This window comes from Tachyglossus aculeatus, chromosome 18 (genome assembly GCF_015852505.1).
Source record: "Tachyglossus aculeatus isolate mTacAcu1 chromosome 18, mTacAcu1.pri, whole genome shotgun sequence".
Classification (NCBI taxonomy): domain Eukaryota; kingdom Metazoa; phylum Chordata; class Mammalia; order Monotremata; family Tachyglossidae; genus Tachyglossus; species Tachyglossus aculeatus.
Genome location: NC_052083.1, coordinates 40,027,365 through 40,047,222, shown reverse-complemented (window position 1 = coordinate 40,047,222; position 19,858 = coordinate 40,027,365). Strand labels below are relative to the sequence as shown.

At 55.3% G+C, this 19,858-nt stretch overlaps 1 protein-coding gene across 1 annotated transcript in view; it reads left to right on the top strand.

Moving 5' to 3' along the window:
* The window catches only part of FAF1 (Fas associated factor 1), a 151,011-nt gene extending 132,866 nt beyond the window's left edge, over positions 1-18,145 (top strand). Inside the window, exons 16-19 of the mRNA XM_038760223.1 lie at positions 7,273-7,353; positions 8,491-8,568; positions 12,259-12,474; positions 17,891-18,145. Coding sequence (XP_038616151.1) covers positions 7,273-7,353; positions 8,491-8,568; positions 12,259-12,474; positions 17,891-17,974 — 459 coding nt within the window. The 3' untranslated portion in view covers positions 17,975-18,145. The remainder of the gene's footprint in view (positions 1-7,272; positions 7,354-8,490; positions 8,569-12,258; positions 12,475-17,890) is intronic.
* The last annotated feature ends 1,713 nt before the right edge of the window (positions 18,146-19,858 follow it).

The following is a 19,858-nucleotide window of genomic DNA, read 5'->3' as shown; positions in this document are numbered from 1 at the left end:
GAAAGAGAGGAGAGGGACGCAGGTAGGAAATCAGTGAGATCCTAAGTGAATCCATTTATCGCCTTCAATTTAGCTGTCCATCCTCAACTTGAGTTTTAGCCCAGGATGGGGAAAGGGGATGATGAAGCCAGCAGCGCTTGAATTTATTGAGCATTTACTGTGGACAGGGCAGTGTAATGCTGGCAGAGAGCTATCCTGAGCACCTACTGTGTGTAGAACGCTGTGCTGGGCACCGACTGTGAGAAAGCTGCACTGGGCACCTAATGTGTCCCGAGAGCTGGGCTGGGCACCGACTGTGTGCAGAGCTCTGTACTGGGCCCCCCCTACTCTGTGCAGAGCTCTGGATTCTGCGTGTCCTGTGCCCAGGGCTGTGTACCAGGGGCTTGGGAACCTGCAAGAGAAGTAAAAGAATTGAAGCTACGCCTCTTGTTCATTACTGCCGGAGGCGGCCACACGATTGAGAACAGAACTCCAATTACAGAGACACTTTTTCCTCATTGCCCTCTACTCGCCTGGCTAGACCAAGACCCCATTGTGCTTGAAAATTTCCTTACGAGACAGGCCGAGAGCTCTGCTCCTCGCAAATTGCATTTTATTCCTGGCGGGGACTGGGCTCCGGTCAGGAACGGTGTTCGGTGACAGGAACAGTGTCCGCCGCAACCATTGTGGTCAGTGGACAGGTTTGGTCAGTGCTAGAAGTGGTTACTCCTCAAACGTCCCCTTCCTTTTGCATTGGCCAACACAGATCTCCCCCAGAACTCTGAATGATTTGTTGCATAGCTTCTCCCCCTTGTCTCCAGCTTGATTCCTTTACTCCTCCATAGCTGACCTCCTCATGGCCCTTCGCTCTCAACTTACCTGTCTGTAGTGCCTGTTCCAGAGCACCCAGGACAGGGCTCTGCACCCAATGGGTGCCCAGTAGCGCCCTGAGCGTCCAGCAAGCGCTCAGTATGTACTTGCCGCCGCTGAGGTTTCTGAAGTTTCTAAAAACAGGAGATTGAATAGCAGAATTCCTGCCATTTCCCAGTGATACGTGCTCCATATTGGAGGTGGTCTTAGACACAGTTCTGCCCCTTCAAGAGTCCCGGAGCCAGTCTTGGGAGGGCTATTGTGGGGGCAGGGATTTGGGGGATGCACTCACAGCCCCCAGGTTGCACCATTGAGCCACACTGCCGTGGTATTGCTCTGCCTCCCCTAGGGCTTGAGGAGGAGGAATTCATCTGGAATTGGTGAGCTGGGGCACCTGGGCTGCCCTGCTTCCAATGCAGTCTGGGATGGGGGAGCCAGGAAGCCCCCGGGGCCCTCGGAGGCAGGGACCGAGCAGCCCTCCCCAGGTAGCCCGAGGTGCTTAGTACAGTGCTCTGCACACAGAAAGCGCTTGGTAAATACAACTGAATGAAAGATTGAAAGGATCCAAAATTGAAAATTTTGTTAGGTGGAGTTGGGTGGGGTGGGCGGAATGGGGCAGGGTGAGTTGGGTCTGCCATCGTCAGGTGTCTGGCCATGGTCTTGAATGTCGATCCCAGCCAGGGATGAACAGCACCCCCAGACCTCACGGGATGGGACAAAACAATAGGTCTGGGGGTGCTGGAGAAGAAGCGGCAGTTGGGAGTGGGTAAGGGCTGAGGTCCCATTTGCCAGTTTACTTGCTTCTCCCCTAGCAATCTCCCTGGACTGGCTCTCTGGCCCACTCCCTGCTGCCTCCTCTCCCTCACCCCCCAAAGGTCCCCCTCCCCACCTTTAAAAGGGGTCCTCACTTGGAGCGAGAGTGAAAGGCTTTAGCCCACCCTCCCTAGATGGTCCGAGTATCCCATTGGCTTGTCAGAAGTCAGAACCATTTGACATAATTTAGCATGTCGGCTTGTGTGTGCTTAACACTTTTTACAGTGTTAACAAGTCGCGTCCACAGCCTTTGTTTGCACTTATTGGCTCTTAGCTTGCCTGTTGAATGATCGTTTCATTCGTGCTTGGTGCTAAAGAATAGATGCCGAATTTGTCACATATGAAACTAATGAGAAGAGATTTCGCCTTAAACCCTGGCCCTGCAGCTCAGCCAACCTGCTCTGAGCCTCCCTGCTTCTCTCTGTCTTCTTATCTCTCTGTCTCTCTCCCTCCCCCTTTATCTTCCTCTGTCTCTCTTCCCCCTCTCTCCCCTTCCTTCCCTCTCTCCATCTCTCTCTTTTCCTCCCTCCCTCTCTACCTCCCTGCCCCCTGAGTGTGTGCAGCTTGCTGGCCGTCCCCGTGAGGATTACAGTAACCCTCTTTGACAAGCTCATCCAGGGTGGGGTTGCCGGGGGACGGCGGCGCTCATTGACGCTCCCCGTGTGGAGCGGCCTAGGCTTTATCCCAGCTGTCGGAGTTCATTACTCTGGCAGCCGGCCCCACCCATCCTCCCTGGGCATGGGGGGCCAGGGGTGACCAGGCGGTCCCTCATGGGGGCGGGTGAAGGATGCTCCTTGCCAGTCTGATGGAGCAGGCGGAACACTCCTAGAGACAGTGATGCCAGAAGGGAGGCACTTCCCCGACTCTAAATCCCCCTAGAGTGGCCATTGAGCCTGGGTCGAGCTAGGCTTCCAAAGCACGCTGCAAGTGAACCTCTATTGAAGGAGCGCTGACCGAACCCCTCGGCGGGCCCTGCAAGAGACTCGGATTTCTGGGTCCGGCAAAAAAAGGAGCTGTGGAATTTTGAAGAGACTCTCCACCCAAGCGTAGGTCTCCCTTACCCCATGCACCCTGACTCCCGCCTCCCTTCCCTTCAATATCCGCCGATTGCCCGGTGGCCACCTGCCGCCTCTGCCAAGGAAGCCAGATCCAAAGACATTAGACCCCACCTTTCCTACCGACAGAGCCTCCCCCACAGTGCCCATCCCCGGACTCTGCCACCACCACCAGGAGGCTGCCCTGACTTACCCCACCTCTCTGCTCCAGCCTCCAGGCACCCCGACTCCCCACTTAGTGCTCACGTGAACTGCGATTTATTTATTCTGCATTTTCCCGTTGACTCACTCTTCCTTCTCATTTAGAGCTGCGCTTTTCCTCAGATTCCTGTCATCTGTTGGCAGTTTTTGTGGTCGCCTGTCTTCTCTGTTAGAGTGTAAGCTTCTCAAGGGCAGGACCAGGTCTTTAGCGGTTGTGGTATTTGTTAAGTGCTTGCTATGTGTCAGGCAATGTATAAGTGCTGGGGTGGAAACAAGCAAGTCAGGTTGGACACAGTCCCTGCCCCAGTGGGGCTCACAGTCTTAATCCCCATTTTATAGAGGAGGTAACTGAGGCAGAGAAGTGAAGTGAGTTGCACAGGGTCACACTGCAGAGAGCCAGAATTAGAACCCATGTCCTTCTGACTCTCAGGCCTGTGTTCTATCCACTAGACCAGCCCGCTTCCTAGGCACCCAGTGCTCTGAACACAGGAAACACACTTTACTATATTTGCATTGCATCATAGGAGCCCAGTATAGCACTGTGCACACATTAGGTGGTCAGTACAGTCCTCTTCACAGGCTAGGTACTTAGTAGAGGGCTTGGCACACACAGACTCAATTTTAATGGTGGGAATTAAATACCTGTTCTCCCTCCGACTTAGACCATCACCCCTGTGTGGGACAGGGACTGGGTCCAACTTTCTCATCTGTATCTACCCCAGCGCCCAGTGTAGTGCTTGTCACGTAGTAAGCCCTTAATGCAATACCACAATTTATACTTTTTTTCGTTTTGATTCCGTTGGGGAACCAGGGTCTCTTCCCAAGCCCAGCCTGTCTCCCGGCACCCAGCCGCGGGGCGGTAGTAGCAGCATCAGCCCTGTTGCCTGCAGGGATGCCAGAGTCCTGGCCGCAGTGGGGCACTGGTTGAGCCAAAAATCTGTGTTGGTGCTTTGCGGCCTCTCGGCCAGCACCCCCGGGCTGAGCAGAACTGTTGCGGGGACATGGGTGTGGAACCAGCCGTGGCCGAGACAAGCTTTACCCCCAGGTCCCGCCCTCCTCAGAGCGGAGAACGCCTTTGGGGAGGGTGGGTACACCCAGGTGGCGAGGGACCAGCAGCCAAGTCCGGATCCGGGCGGGCCTCTGCTTGGGGTGATGATGCGTTCTCCCTCCCGGGAGCGGGCTCCAGAACTGCCACCAATCGTCCTCAGCGGTTCAGCGGAGCAGAGCTAAGCAAAACAGATTCTGTGCGCCGCATGTGGAGGGTTCTAGCCCGGGCACCCGTTTCCGGGAACTCTCAGGAGACCCCGGAATGCTGGTCCAGCCCGGGATTTAGCTCCTGGCGGGGCTGGCCCCCCGCCACCATTGCGATGAGGAAGGCGCTGCTTCACCGCTTGCGTGGTAAAACACTCATTCACAGCTCTGCCCGTGGGCCAGAGATGTTTATTGCACTTAAGGAGTTAAACGAGATAGCTGTCAGGCGCCTCACAGCAAACAGTTTCTGGTCCCACCAGCTCTCTCTCTCTCTCTCTCCTCCCCAACCCAGGCCGCCCAGACACTCCCTGGTCATTGCTGGGCCCCAGGCCTGGAGTTCGCTCAAAGTGGAGGCCACAGTGGGGCCAGAATGGCTCGTTTGCCCTCGCGGCCTTCCCTCTTCCTTCTCCTCCTGCTCTCCCCAGCCTGATCTGCCCTGACCATCCTGACTCACGTTCTCAGGGAGTCCTCAGGAGGCAGCAAGGTAGGAGGGTTTAATTCAGAGGTCCCGGCCCAGTGGATTTCACGTCTCTTTGAATATAGATATTGTGGCATTTGTTAAGTGCTTACTATGTGCTTGGCACTGTACTAATCTCGGGGGAGGATACAAGCAAATTGGGGTGGACACAGTCCCAGTCCTACGTGGGGCTCACAGTCTTGATCCCCATTTTACAGCTGAGGTAGCTAAGTCTCAGAGAAGGGAAGTGACTTGCCTAATGTCACACAGCAGACCAGTGGCAGAGCTGAGATTAGAACCCAAGTTCTTCTGACTCTCAGGCATGTCCTCTATCCACTAGGCCACCCTGCTTTGCAGAGCCAAACTCTCCCCTTTCATCAGGACACGGGTGCTTTCCTAGGTGTCAGATGCCCCTGCCCCACCCCACAACACACTCCCAAGGCCACTGCCCCACCCTGCCCTGCAGGTGTTGGGATCCCAGAGACCGGCCAACATCTCCAGCTGCGCCGCCATCGCCATCCACCTTAGGGTCCTCTCAGGTGCCCTGGCTAACCCTGCTGGGGTCAGGCCCAGAGACTGTCCAAAGGGAGAAGTTGGAGGGGCCCAGACCTTTGCACTGGCGTCGACCCCCTCACTCTGCTCGGTTTACCGGGTGGGGAGAGTTCTCAACCCTCCACTGGCCTAGAACACAGCGACTGGGGATGCTTGCTGCATGTGGACCAGGGCGTAACTGTGATGGAGCAAATCTTTGTAGTTCTGCCAAAATACTTCTTGACTAGTTTATTCATGTAGCGTAATAGGAAGAAAAACAGCTCAGCCCCTCCTCAAAAACATTTCAAGTGGCAGCATCCCTGATCTAGAGAAAAGAAGCCACTGGGTCCCCGCTACTTTGTCCCAGGAGAAGTCGGGGGTTGTTTGGATCTGCAGTTGCTGAGCCGGTTACTGTTTGCAGCCAGGTTTGCCTGCAGGCCCAGAGGTTTACCTGCTCACCTCTTGAACAGGTTTCTGTCTGTGTTTTGTGGCTGGCAGGAGGCAAGGACCTGGAGTCCTTGAAAGCCCAGGCTGAGGCTCCACGATTGGGAAACCCTCTCAGGTGCCACTAAGAGGCTCGGATCCTACACCAGTTTGACCCTAACCCAAACTCCCCCGGTGCCTGGCAGAGAATAAGCACTTCATCAGCACCGTAATTGGCAGCGTCATTATTTCTCTCTGGGTCCATAATGGACAGCTCCAGTCAGGATGGTTATGAGAAACCTGGGCTTGACATGCCAACGCAGTTCTGTTAGAAGCATCGTCCGATATCCCGGCTTTTGCCCGTTTCTGTCTTCGGATTCTCCTCTCCCGATGTGGATCGAATATGCCATGTTGCCTGTAGATTACTGCTTTTTACGGGCCGTGGAGCGATCCAGAGAAGTCCACCTTGAGATGCCCCCCTGGAACTGCTGGTCACCTCTGGGCCCACGCCAGAGGGGCTGACCTGGCTAGCTCTTCCCGCCACCCTGGGGCTGGCCCGGACTGGGAGGAGCTCCAGCAGAGGGGAGGATGGAAGAGTAGGAGGAGGGAGAGGCCGAGAGAGTGGCTGTTAGATGTCTCTGGACAGATGCCAGCTGGGAAAGGGATAAGATGGGAGTCAGGCTAAGGAAAGGTGTGGATAATAATAATAGTGGTATTACAGTGGTATTTCTTAGGCGCTTACTATCTGTCTGGTACCGTACTGAGCAGTGGGGTGGTTACAAGCAAATTGAGTCGGTCACAGTCCCTATCCCACATGGGGCTCATCGTTTTAGATCAGAAACAAAATCGCCGTTCCCCACATATCCACCACCACCAGTGTGAGGGGCCTCCTCTAGAGCCCGAGCGGGGCAGGGTCAGAACGAACCGCAGGACACCCATCTTCCCCCAGCAGGGGCGAGCACAGGGAATCCATTCCCACCGGGAGCCGGGAAGCCGGAAACACCGGCAGGTCAGGGTGGGTTGGACAGATCTGTGGGCGAGCATCCATGCTGGGCCCCTGGGGAGACATTCCTACCTATAATGATGGGTGTCCAGGAGGAAAAACAGCATCATAACCAAATCCTTGTAGGGCATGTATGCTCGGTTGTGTTATGACTGGATGCAGAGTGCTGTATTGGTTGCCGACTGTGTGCAGAGCATTGCGCTGGGCACCCACTCTGGGCGCCTACCACGTGCTCTTTACACAGAATACTGTACTGGGTGCTTCCCCAGATACAGAGTACCCGGTACTGAGTGGTTACTGTGTACAAAGAGCCACCCCTGGTTTCTGGGAATACTCGTTGTTAAATAACAGGCCTGGTTCCTGCTCTCAAGGAGCTTTCAGTCTAATATGTACGGATTAGACTGGGGGATACAATACCTTTGATCGATTGATTGATCCAGAAAGCTCTGAGGGTTGGGGAGGGGGAAACTGGCAGTCTCCCCCACCGAAAATGGAACAGAGCACGGAGTCCAGGGAGCTCCGAATGGCTGCACACCCATCACGTGCCATGCAGCGCTTGGCTGGCTCTGACGTGCTAAGTGGTCAGAGGGCGGCTGTCCCCCTGGCTGGTGGGGGGCTGGGGGGCGGAGGGATATGGCGATCACTGGGTTTCTGTGTGGTGGCTGATGTGGTGCCTGCTGGTTTTTCAGGATGAGCGCGAAGCCCGGGAGAGCGTGAAGCGGGAACAGGACGAGGCCTACCGCCTCTCTCTGGAGGCCGACCGAGCCAAGGTGAGCAGTGAGGGCTGGCTCTGGGGACACACATGACTCGCCCCCTGCCCCACCAGGCCCCGTGCTGACCCTCCCCCCACCGCCACCCCCCACCACTGTCCCTAGTGACAGTCCTGCGAGCAGAGCCTTTGTGGAGGGGGCAGGGGCCCGGCTGCTCCCGGCCAAGTGGACGCCCAAGCTGCTCGAAACCTCCCCGTTATGGGATTGGTCTGGGATCTGACTTCCTGTCTGGGAAACCAGACTCCCTCCCTGTCCTCATCATCCTCACTGTGGTGGTGTGTAGTTTTCCAGAACTAATGTTATTAGTGGCGATAATAACAATGATTGTATTTGTCAAGCACGTACTATATGCCAAGCATTTGTACCAAGCGCTGGGGTTGGACACAGGCCCCGTTCCACTTGGGGCTTGTAGTCTAAGGAGGAGGGAGGACAGGTATCGAATCCGCATTTGACAGATGAGGAAACTGGGGCACCGGGAAGTTAAGTGATTTGCCCAGGGTCCTGTAACAGGCAAGTGGCAGAGCCAGGATTAGAACCCCCCCTACCCACACCAGATGTCTTAAAATTTTTAATCCACATTTGATAGTGGCCCCGGGACAAGTAGCCAGGGCAGAACATTAACTTCCCTTCCTATAAAATGGCCCCAGGACCAGTGGCCTTCCAGCTCTGAGCCTGCCGTGAGACTGGGATCGGGAATGAGGAGGAAGAATGGAGTGGAGGAGAGGGGGAGAAGAGGGGGAAAGGTGGGGGTCAGGGATGGAGAAAGTCCACCCCTAACCATGAGGGTGGGTCCCCAGGGGCAAGACCAGCCCCCACCTGGTTCCCCCAAGGGTCCCGTTGCTGCTGTCGAAAGCAGAGTCCTGGGCTGGACAGACTGTGGAATGGAGCCAGAAGGGTGCTGTTTGTGGTCTCATGTTTTCATGATGGAGGGATTCTGGTGCGGGAACAAAATCCCAGAATCCCAGGGGTGCATCTTGGGCCCAGACTTGGCTCTGTGGTTGTGTCTGCCCCCTTCTCCCCCACCTCCAGAGGGTCCATTTGGGATCTGGAGCTCCCCTTCCTGCTTTGCATTGTCACTTGCTTCCATTTTTGTCCATATTCCCTAAAGCCTGCGTTCTCTCTTCGCTTCTGTTCCAGAGGGAAGCTCAGGAAAGAGAAATCGCCGAGCAATTCCGCTTGGAGCAGATTAGAAAGGAGCAGGAGGAAGAGCGGGAGGTGAGTAGACCCTTTCTGAGGATGCATCCTAGAGGTCCCTGCTGTTCCCAAACCGCTCCTTGAAGAGACTGGCATTCAGCCGCATCTGGTCACTGAAGCGGGCCGTAGGCAAATCTCACAGAATGTGCCCTCCTAATGATGTTGGTCCACTGGGGTGGGGGTGGGGGGATCGCCATGTCCGTGTCAGAGCAAGGAAGAGAATCCAAAGTCCCCTCCGGAACCTTTCCCACTCCCATCTGGGAAAGTAGCAGAAATCCAGCCAGCATTGCCCCCAGCTTTCTCTTCCTTTAGCCCCTTACCTCCCCCACATCTAGTTAACGAGAGGTTTACTCCAGTTTGGGCTGTCTGGGCCCCCGACTTCTCTCCTTGGGCCAGACCACCCCCTCTCCAAGTACCTGGACCCCTAGCTGCTGGCAGAAACTTTTTTTTTCTTGTTTTGGTGGTATTTGTTAAGCACTTACTATGAATCAGGCACTGTTCTAAGCTCTGGGGTAGATACAAAATAATCAGGTTGGACACAGTCCAGGTCGCCCCAAATGGGGCTCACAGTCTTAATCCCCATTTTTCTGGTGAGGGAACTGAGGCACAGAGAAGTGAAGTGACTTGCCCAAGGTCACCCAGCAGACAAATGGTGGAGTAGGGATTAGGTAACCCAGGTTCTTCTGATTCCAAGGGCCACGCTCTAGCCACTAGGCTATACTGCTTCCCTCCTTTTCCCCTTCTTTCCTGCCTTCACAAGAAGGAGCAGTGGAGCCCACTGCTAGGGCGCAAATCCACATCCCCCACCGACCAGCCCGGCCAGAGCATCGTGGCCAATAATCACCAGCTGTGGCACAGGCAGGGTGGTGGTTTTGTGGACTCTTCCGATTTATTTCAAGGAGGGGCCCGGGCCTAGAGACTGAATTGACGCTTCTGCACATTTGCACCCCTGAGACAAGACACACTGAAATTTGCCCGCTTGCCCTTCAATTTTCCAAACGAGCTGTGCCTTTTCTTTTCTTCTTGGAAAATGTAATTGTATATACACCCCGAAACAATATTCCTCCCCGGCCCCATTGTATCTTCTCCCCTGCCTTTCATCCGCCCGAGAAAAGCTGCACAACCAGTCTCCCCTTTCCAAATCACACCGGTTTCCTCGTTCAATGCGGACTGCGATGATGGCAATGATAAAAGTTCTTTTTGTTTAGCCAAACAAAAGAAAGGGTCCTGGTGCTGTTTACTGGCCCTGCCGGCGTTGGGAGAGCATGGGTTACCTAGAGTCTAGCGTTTTGAAACAGTGTTTGCTTACACAGGACTTTTATCCAAGGAGCCCATCCGAAATCCCACCACCTAGCCATTCACCAAGCAAACATCTTTGTTCTGTCAACTAAATAAGTTGGCTATGCCGGTCCGGAGGCCGTAGACATGGCCCATCTCACAATCGTCCCCGAGCTGGCTCATTGGGGCAGGAGTTATCGTAGGGTGGAGAAAACCCAGACTAGGTCGGGGATCCCCAGGTTAGGGCCACTAATGAGCTACTGTTGTTGGTTCTCCTGGAATAGAATCGATTGGGTTCAGTAAATAATGTAGCATCTGCTGTTGTTTGGAGCGACAGAACGTCAGAGTGGAAAGGAAGGAGGCAGGTGGTGATTCAGAGGAAGCCAACCTGGGGAAGCACAAGGACTCCGGCCCCGACAAGCTCTACAGAGCCAAAACCTTGTACATAGAGCAGTCAGCCCCTTTCAAAGACGGATTGAGAGACGGGGCTTGAAGAAGCAGAAAGGTGCATCGATGAGAGCCACCCGGGGCCAGGAGCCGACCCAGATGAGCATCAAGACGGAGAGAGGACGTGGGATTGGGGCTAGCTCATGGTGGTCCGGAGTAGTGGGGGAACCCCCCCAAAACTTACTCCACCACTACCACTATTCCACACCTACCAGGGCAGGGCACCACCCTTAGCTCCTGGAAGAATGTTCGGAAGAAGCATAAGCCATGGCCCCTGCCCCCAGGGAGTTTACAGTCGCGTGAGGGAAGACAAGCAGGCACATGTTTGCGAACATACAATGGTTAAAAGAGCATGGAAGTAGCTGTAAATAGATGGATAGATGGATCAATAGCAAATGAGCTGATTGGGGCAAAGTGACTGAGGGCCAGTGGGGGAGGCCTCTTGGATGAGGTGGCTTTTTAGGAGCCATAGAGGTGGTGGATGAGTGGTTAAGGCAAGTGAAGGGGTGTGGGTGTTTCCTGGTGGTGGGGGGGAGGCCTGAGCAAAGGTTGAAAACACTCCAGCCCAGATCAAAACGATCTGATTCTCTCCCCCTTCATCCCTCTGCCCTTCCTCCTTTCTGTCTCTCCATCCCCTTTCCCCCGTCCTGTCTCCCCACCCCTCCATCCTAATGGTCCTCTGGCCCTCTAGCCCAACTTTCCCCCACCCCCCCGCCTCGTCTGTCCTTCTGCCCCAACATCCCTAGGCACTTCTGCCTTCGGGGTAGCGGAAGGGAGCTGCTAGGCCATGAGAGCTGTTGGCAATGCGAACAAACTTGTCCGGTCTGGCTGGTATCAGGCCCGCAGGGAGAGCAAAAAGAGCACTTTACCGGCATCGTTTGCTGGAGTTAATGAAAACTGGCCAGCCAGCAGACCTGTAGAAATCCCTTCCGAACTGAACCGTGATTGAACCGGCCAAGCTGGGGCGTGAGGCGACCTAGGAGAAGTCCCGTCCGACCTGCAGCGGCGCTCGAGTTGATGCATGCACAGACGTCCGAGTTCATTAGTAACAGAAAGTTTTTTGGAGAGATTGTTTCAATCCTGTTTGTGTCTCCAGCAGTCTTGCCCGAGTCAATCAGTCAGTCAGTCAGTCATATTTGTTGATTGCTTAGTCTGTGCAGAGCCCTGGCCACTTGCTTGGGAAAGTAGAGAAGCAGCGCGGCCATAAGGGGTAGAGCACAAGCCTAGGAGTCAGAAGGACCTGAGTTCTAATCCCAGCTCTGCTGCCTGTCTGCTGTGAGGCCTTGTGCAAGCTACTTCACTTCTCTGTGCCTCAGTTACCACAAAATGGGGGTTGAAACTGTGAGCCCCACTTAGAACTGGGACTGTGCCCAACTTTGTATGTACCCCAGTGCTTAATACAATGCCAGGCACCTAGTAAGTGCTTAAATGCCATAATAAAAAAGGACAATAAAGTCAGTAGACACAGTCCCTGTCTGAGTAGCCTCATCTACTGTAAACAGAGCACCGTGGTGAGTACTTGGGAAGGTAATGGTCTCTGCCCTCAGGGAGTTTACAATTCCCCTAGGGCCCATCCAGGATGAGTGAGGTAAAGGGTGGGATGAGGGGGTGCACGTAGCTGGTGCCAGCAGGGGAGGGGTGAAGTGTTGGCTACCCAGAGGGGTTTCAGGACCATCTGAGGTCAACGAGGCGACTGGGCCCAACTGAACTGGCCCTGGGGACGGTGATCACAATCACTGCATTCATTCAGCCCTTCCTGTGTGCTGAGCTGTGAGCTCTGGAAGGGTCCGAGCCCTCGGGTGACCTGGGCGACTCCGCCACCGGGCCACCGTGGGAGCCTTGCTGGGTGAGCAGCGGGGCCGGAGCAGGGAAGGGCCCCGTCAGAGGAGGGCACGTTGATTTTCTTCTCAGTTTCCAGGAGCAAGACGGCAGCAGGCCCTTTCCACCGGCTGGGCCCGGAGCCTGACGCGCCTCTGTCTTCCGCAGGCCATCCGACTCTCCCTGGAGCAGTCCCTGCCCCCGGAGCCCCGGGAGGAGAGCACGGAGCCGGTGAGCAAACTCCGCATCCGGACCCCCAGCGGAGAGTTCCTGGAGCGGCGCTTCCTGGCCAGCAGCAAGCTGCAGGTGGTCTTCGACTTCGTTGCCTCCAAGGGATTCCCCTGGGACGAGTTCAAGCTGCTCAGCACCTTCCCCCGCAGAGACGTAAGTGCCCGGCGGCAGGGAGCGCGGAGGGGCACCGTGGGACCGGACTGACAGGGCCCTGGCGTGGAGTTGGAGAGACACGGGTGGGGGGACCATGAATCTAGAGCACCCCCCCTATTTCTGGGGCAGAGAGAAGGTCTTAGTGTTAACTAGGGACCTTCACAGCTGAACACGGCCCCAGACCCTGGGGGTTTCCGGGTGTGGAGCAGTTTAGGAGCGGGCACCTGCAGCTGTAGGATTAGCGTCTGGTTAGTAGCAGCCATCTTAGGTTACCGGCAGACCGAGTGCTTAAAAAGCACATCAGCCTGAAGCCCTGCCTTCATGATGACAGCGGGGCCTCGTGGTCCCTCACGGGGCTCGCCATCTGTGGCCCGTCTCCGGCCCGTGCCTGGCCCCCGACCCGCCTCTCGCTGGAACCCGTTCAGAAGTGGATGCTTTCAGAGGCCATGAGGAAGGACTGGAGTTCGGTTGTCGTCGTTGCCCTTTTCCAACATCTCCTTTCTGGGAGAACATGCCACTGCAGGGCATCCTGTAATGGTGTGCGGTTGCTTCCCCTGGCACCTGCCTCCTGGCAGCCACGCTGCCTTCCCAACAGCCATGCTTCCAGCACCCAGCCTGCAGCTAGGGCCAGAAGGATTGGTGTAATAATTATTATTATGGAATTAACTCATCACTTATCTGCCAAACTAAGCAATGGGGACGACACAAGACGTTCAGATTGGACACAGCCCCATCCCACATGGAGCTCCTAGTCCAAGTAATAACAATAATAATAATTATGGTATTTGTTAAGTGCTTACTATATGCCAGGCACTGTAATATTGTGGTATTTGTTAAGCGCTTACTGCGTACCGGGCACTTTACCAAGTCCTGGGGTAGATACAAGATATTCAGATTGGACACAGTCCCTCTCCCGCATGGGGCTCCCAGTCGAAGTAGAGGGAGTAGGATTTAATCCCCATTTTACAGATGGGGAGACTGAACCACAGAGCAGCTAAGTGACTTGCCCAAGGTCACACAGGAGACAAGTGGCGGAGCCAGGATTAGAACCCAGTTCCTCTAACTCCTAGGCCCGTGCCCTTTCTACTAAGCCATGTTGCTTTCATCCCATTCCATTCCATTTGTGGAATCCAGCTAATCACAGGTTACCTCTACGTCCTCCCAGCATATAATCTCACGGTCACCAAAACCAAGGGATCAGTAACAATTGGAAGATTTCTCCCCGACAGAGACCCCACCCAGCTTGCCACAGGTGGCTCCAAGAGCGGGCACCCAAGCCCTTAGCCCGTTTACCTGTCTCTTTTGTTCTTTTTTTCAATGGTATTTGTTAAACGCTTACTATGTGCCAAGCACTGTTCTAAACTCTGGGGTAGATACAGGGTCATCAGGTAGTTCTGGGTTAAACACTCTGTGCTGTGATTTCTCCCTAAGTCCTCCCAGGGACACAAGCAGGGGCCGGCCTGCAACCGGAGCTTCTCAGAGTGCACACACCACACATCCACTCTGACACGCGTGGTTGACATCCCGGCAAGGCCATAGTGGGCTCGGAGGCGTGGTTTTTGGCTGCTGAGTAGAGTTGGGCTCTGGAGCCTCGTCTCCCCCAGCCCTTCTGAGGCCACTGAGTGAAGACGGCTATCCTTGGGACCCACCCCAGCCCCATGGAAGGGAGGAGAGGTGGGTTGTCAGAGGGGGCGGGCCTTCACAGCTGCCAGTTCTAGCTCAGATCAAGGGGTGGAAGTGAAATCATTTGCCTCAACTCGGCCCTAGGCTGTTGGTCCGGCTGGAGAAGGGGCTGGGCACATTGGCTCCAGACCACCTGCCAGTTCACCATGGGGGTGGAACGTTACCTTGGGAAATGGAGCCTGGAAAGGTAGAGCCAGGAGTCACCGTGGGTGTGACCATTGGGGTTTTGGAGGAGCTGCCATCCCGACTTGGAGCGAGCAGCACTGGCTCACAGAAGCACAGGCAAAGAGCCTAGGCCTGGCATTGAGCCCAGACCCGCCCGGCGCCTATCGCAGCCTTCCGGCCCCTCGGGCTGCAGGAGCCAACCGGTATCCGACCCCTCGACGGAGCCTTGTCATGCCCCCGGCACCCAGGGGTCTGGTCCTGAGAGTCTGTGAGAAGCCGTAACGGAGAGCGCCTCTCGGACAGCCGGGAAACGCGAGGCTGGCGCCGTGCTTCCTGGATCTGGAGCCCCCAACGAGCTGAGGCTCGGACCATGTCCCCTCCCACCGCCCGAGCCCGGGCCGAGGACCCGGGGCCTGTCGGCCCGTGCCGGTGCGTCGGAGACGTTGCTTAATCATTCAGAACCAGTTTGCTCTGTTCGTGTGGGGAGACTGTTTAAACCCTCCTAATTAGCCCGTTCCCACCACGGCTTAAACAAACAGGAAAGAATCCGTGTCCCTGAAAGAGCAGCCACAACAGGCTCTGCAGCTGGGGGTTCACATGGGGAGGGAGCGGGGTCCTCATCACCTCTCCTTAACCCTGCTGGTGAGAGGCTCCTTGGTGAGCCAGTGGGCTCGGTGGGTGGCTTGGCAGTCTCCCTGTGGGATCTGGTGGACCAGTACAGCCCACTGCCCCATACCCCGCTTGAGTTCTTCCTGAATTTTCTGAGTTGTGAGTTGTTAGAGTTTTCTAACCCGGCACCAGGACGTAGCAGTTCCCAGAGGTCCCCAGGGGAAGCCGTGTTGGACAGAGACGGTGGATGCAGAGGGCCCAAGGCTCAGGCACTCGCAGTCAACCAGTGGCATTCATTGAGCACTTACTGTGTGCAGACCGCTGTGCTGAGCGCTTGAGAGAGTACAATAAAAGAGGCTTGGTAGGCTCAACCCACAACTCTTACCACCCATTGGTTGAGAGAGAGGTTGAGGAGGGTCGAGTACAACCAGCCTGTGATTACAGTCATCTTCTACCTCCTCGTTCCCAGCCCTGGGCCACCCCTCCACCTCCCCCACCAAGGTTTGGGCAGGGAATATGTTATATTGTACTTTCCTCAGCTCTTAGTACAGTGCTGTGCACACAGTAAGCACTCAATAAATACAATTGACTGACTTCCCCTTCCTGATGCTTCTCCCCTCCCTTTGGAGACAGCTTGGAATGGCCCGCTCCAGGGTCTAGCATTGCTAGGCCCTTTTGCGCCGGCAATGGGAAGAAATCCTTCCTAGACCGGGGTTTTCCATGGTTTTGCTGGGCAAAATGGAAAATCAAAATGGCCACACAAGAGCTTTAGGTAACATTTGAGATAGTCTAAGCGCCACATCAGGTACCTAGAAGATGCAGTGGTCCCCTGCTGTTTTGGTAATTGGATCAGTAACTACATCAGAATACATCACAAAGGCACGTCTTTGTGTATCAGGGAGGACTCGGTGCTTTGAACTCACATTCAAAGCTTCGGTGTTTGGATGAAATTTGTGGGCTAGAGCGATGTCCGCTCCTTCCCTCGGTCAAGAATATCCCTTTGGGGTGGCAAGTGGTTGGGGTCCCAGGTGTTGTGTTTGTGTGTGTCTCTGTGTGTCATTGGGTCTCTCCCAGCGTGTCCCCCTAGGTTTTCCCCACCCTCCCGCTGCAGCAGCAAGGAGCTGCAGGAAATAAGCCACAGGCCCAGGCAGGCAGCTCCCAGACCCAGAGTCGTGGACTGGTCCTTCCGAGGCTGCCGTTCCCTTCTCTGAGCCCGGAATCGCCTCGACCGAGGGGCGCGGACCGTCGGAGGTGTCGGAGGGTCCCAGCCATGAGCCTTCTGCCTGTGAGCCCTCTCTCCCTCTCTCTCGCCCCTCTGCCACCGCTGACTCCCGAGAGAAGCAGCGGCAGGCGGCGCCCTCGTCCCCCCGCTGACGGTGTAGTCGCCGCCTGGCTGACGGCCCCGCGCTGATCTCCCGCAGTGGTAAACACCAGTTTGTCTCCGCAGACCCCCAGCTCCAATAGACTTAATTGCCACAAATAATATCAGTGCTAGAAACGCTGTTAAGTCTGGTGGGCCCGAAACCTGACCTAGTGATTTTGCTGGATTCATCCATGGTAGCTTAACGCAGTCCCTGCAAGAATCTACATCGTGTTTCAACGCTCGATGCTTCAAATTCCCCAGCCCGGCAGGAATCCGACATCTCGTTGCACCAAAGGGGAACCAGACTCTGCCTAGCAAACTGATGTCTGCTTCCTGCTTGTGGGGGGCCAGTTCCCCGCAATGGAGAATGAACCCCAGTGTTGGCCAGCAGAATTTATGGAATGATTTTTGACCAGAGCTCATCTCGGCAGAGTTGGGCCGTGACCGGTCGATGGTCTGAAGGGCCAATTATCGTGCAGTCGGTGCTCAGGCCCATCTGTGTCCAGATTGGGCTTCCCTGCATCAGTGTCCCTGTCTCCCCATCCCCTGTTTCAACAACACAAGGCCAGAAGTAGTTACATCAGCCTGGCTCAGCCCCTTGGTCCTTCCGGCCCAGGATTCTGTCTCCGGTGGGGACACCAGGATGCTGGGAGAACCTTATGCTTGTTACCCTCCTGGTTACCAGTCCTCATGGTTAGGAACAGACCATCCATTCATGCATTCGAGAAGCAGCGTGGCTCAGTGGAAAGAGCCAGAGCTTTGGAGTCAGAGGTCATGGGTTCAAATCCCGGCTCCACCACTTGTCAGCTGTGTGACATCGGGCAAGTCACTCAACTTCTCTGTGCCTGTTACCTCATCTGTAAAAATGGGGATTAAAACTGTGAGCCCCCCGTGGGACAACCTGATCACCTTGTAACCTCCCCAGCGCTTAGAACGGTGCTTTGCACATAGTAAGCGCTTAATAAATGCCACCATTATTATTATTATCCAACATCCTTGATTGCCCCCGTCCATCCCTGATTCTCCCCCAGTGACCTAGTGACAAATCATCCGACGCCCCTCACCCTCCCGTCAGGCCCTTACCCTCCTCCAACAGTGACCCAGCACGGACCATCCCTCACCCCTGACTCTCCCCTCTCCATCTTTGATCCCATCTTTCCTCCATTTCTCCTCTCCTACCATCTGTCCTTCCTCTCTCCCTACTCCCAGTCTCCCAGCAGGCTCAGAACTGGAAGGCAACAGTCCAGGGGCCATTTTGTAAAGAGGGCAGCGCTCAGCATTGCCTGTTCCATCCTTGGCACAAAGTCAGGTCCCCTGGGGAAGGGCAAGGGGAGAGTGGAAGGTGGCCAGCACTCCCCGAGGACTGTAGAAAACCAGGGCACTCACCACCAAATAACGATCGGTCCTTTCAGCGATCAGCAAGGATCACCGTTGCTTCCTCCAGCATTGGGGTGGCTCCCGGGGGCTCCTCACAACACCCAGAAATCACCGGGTGACCGTCCTAGCTTTCACTCTCTACTAGCCCTTTGAAACTTCACCCCTCGTGATCTCTCTCCCTGTCTCTTTGTCTCGCGCTCTGTCCCGCTCTCATTCCAGGTGACCCAGTTGGACCCAAATGAGTCGTTGTTGGAGGTAAAGCTGTTCCCTCAAGAAACCCTTTTCCTAGAAGCAAAAGAATGAACAAAATCTGATCGTAGGACTAGTAACTCCTGGACACGTCAGAGGCACAGCACCAAGAACAAGGCTTCTAGCAAAACCACCTTGTACTGTCACCTAACTCAATGTCACAGCTTTCTGTCTCTTGCAAGCAAATCCCGAAAAACAATAAACACAGCTACTTAAAGTTTCCCATCCATGAGCCTGTGCTTTCCACCCTTGAGCAGCGGGGTAGCAGTCTGTCACGGACGTGATCACCACAGCAATCTGGTTCACCTTCCATCCGGCTTCATTACCTAGTTAATGCGCCGTTTTGGTGGGAGTGTTTGGGAAATAGGATTTCCGCTACTTAGGCACCCCCGTCTCTCCTGCCACCGAGAAATGCAGGCCCACTTTCGGCCCCTCGATGCCGCGTTTGGGTCCCATGCCGCCGACCCTAGGATCCTGGCCTCAAGCACTCGATGACCGGTCCGGGTTTGACTTCGGCTCGGCCGTTTCAGCCAAGAAGCCGAGAAGAAATGCAGTCGGGCCAGTCCCGGCCTCGGAGACAAGACCGTACTCTAGCGGAAACGCAGGCGGGCCAATCCCAGCCTCGGAGACAAGACCGTATATTAGTGGGAAGCGGATACTGGTTGTTGCTACTCTCCGACTGCTTTGATAAGGTGGAAGGGTTTCGTTTGAAGACTAGAGTTTACCGTACGTGTGAGATATTTATTTCCTGGCTTGACTGTGAGTCCCAGTTCTGATTCAGTTGGGGGAGTGTGTGAAACTGCCTGTTGCATGTTGCGAATATTTAGATAATGGTAGCCACGGCCTGGCCGGCATCCTGATTCCAACCCAGGGGGCTCCGGAGGCCTGCTGAAGTGGACCCGGTGGGCGGTGGAAACCGGCCAGGTGCCAGATCTGGTGGCCCCGGGGAGATGTTGCTGCTGTCATTTGCTGACTCCCGCTGCCTCTGTATGTATCTCCTTCCTCTGCAGGTCGTAAGGCCCCTTGTTTGGCCTTCAGACAGTCTGCCAAAATGATTTAAAAAAAAAAACAACTTCAAGGGATGAGGTCTGGAGGAACTTTCTGCGTCGGTCCCCATCTCACGCCTGAAATATCAGGTGTCCTTCTGGTCCCCCGGTCAGGTGGAAGAGGTCCGGGTCCTCCGGCTAATAGGCACACATCCGCTGCCTGGCTTCCGCCTCGTGGAGCAAACTGCCGTTCCATCTTCCCCAAGAGCCTCTGGGGAGAAGCTGAATGCCCAGATCGTGTTAGTGGCTTTGGGTCCTGAATCTGCATCTACAATATATATATTTTTTTCTTTTGTTAAATCTTCAGGCTTAAAGAGTTAGTGCAAAAGCACTATGGAAGCCACCCCTGATAATCCTACTACTATGCTTATAATTTCTTTTTTTAATATTATTATTGTTGCTATCATTATCCCGGAGTCATTTTCCACATTGGTGTGCACATTGCTGTTATTCCTCATTGCGGCCTCAGCCCGGTAGATAAATCTCGTTCTATTGGAAGGTATTCGGACTAATTGTTAATCTCATTCCCCCACGGAGCGGCCTCCACCCAGCCCACAAATCCAGCTCACCGGAAGGCGTCCGGACCGGTGGATCGGTCGTTCTCCAGTGGATTTGGGACTGTGCCCGAGGCTGCCAGGAAGGTGGGTTTGGTCCCGTTTACAGCAGCGCATTTGCCCGGGACAGGGTGCCCTCCACCTCCTGCCCCTAGATCTTTCCGCCCACGTCCCGGGCTGGCAGGTGGACGGGCTGTGTGCGGGGCTGAGTTCTGGTGGGACGGGCCGGTTTCCCTCCTCCCTGGAAGGAGCTGTGGGCGAGCACCAAGGTGCGATTGAGTGGGAGAGTGGCTGCGGGGGCTAGAGACCAAGGCGGCACATCCCCCGCCCCCTGGCCA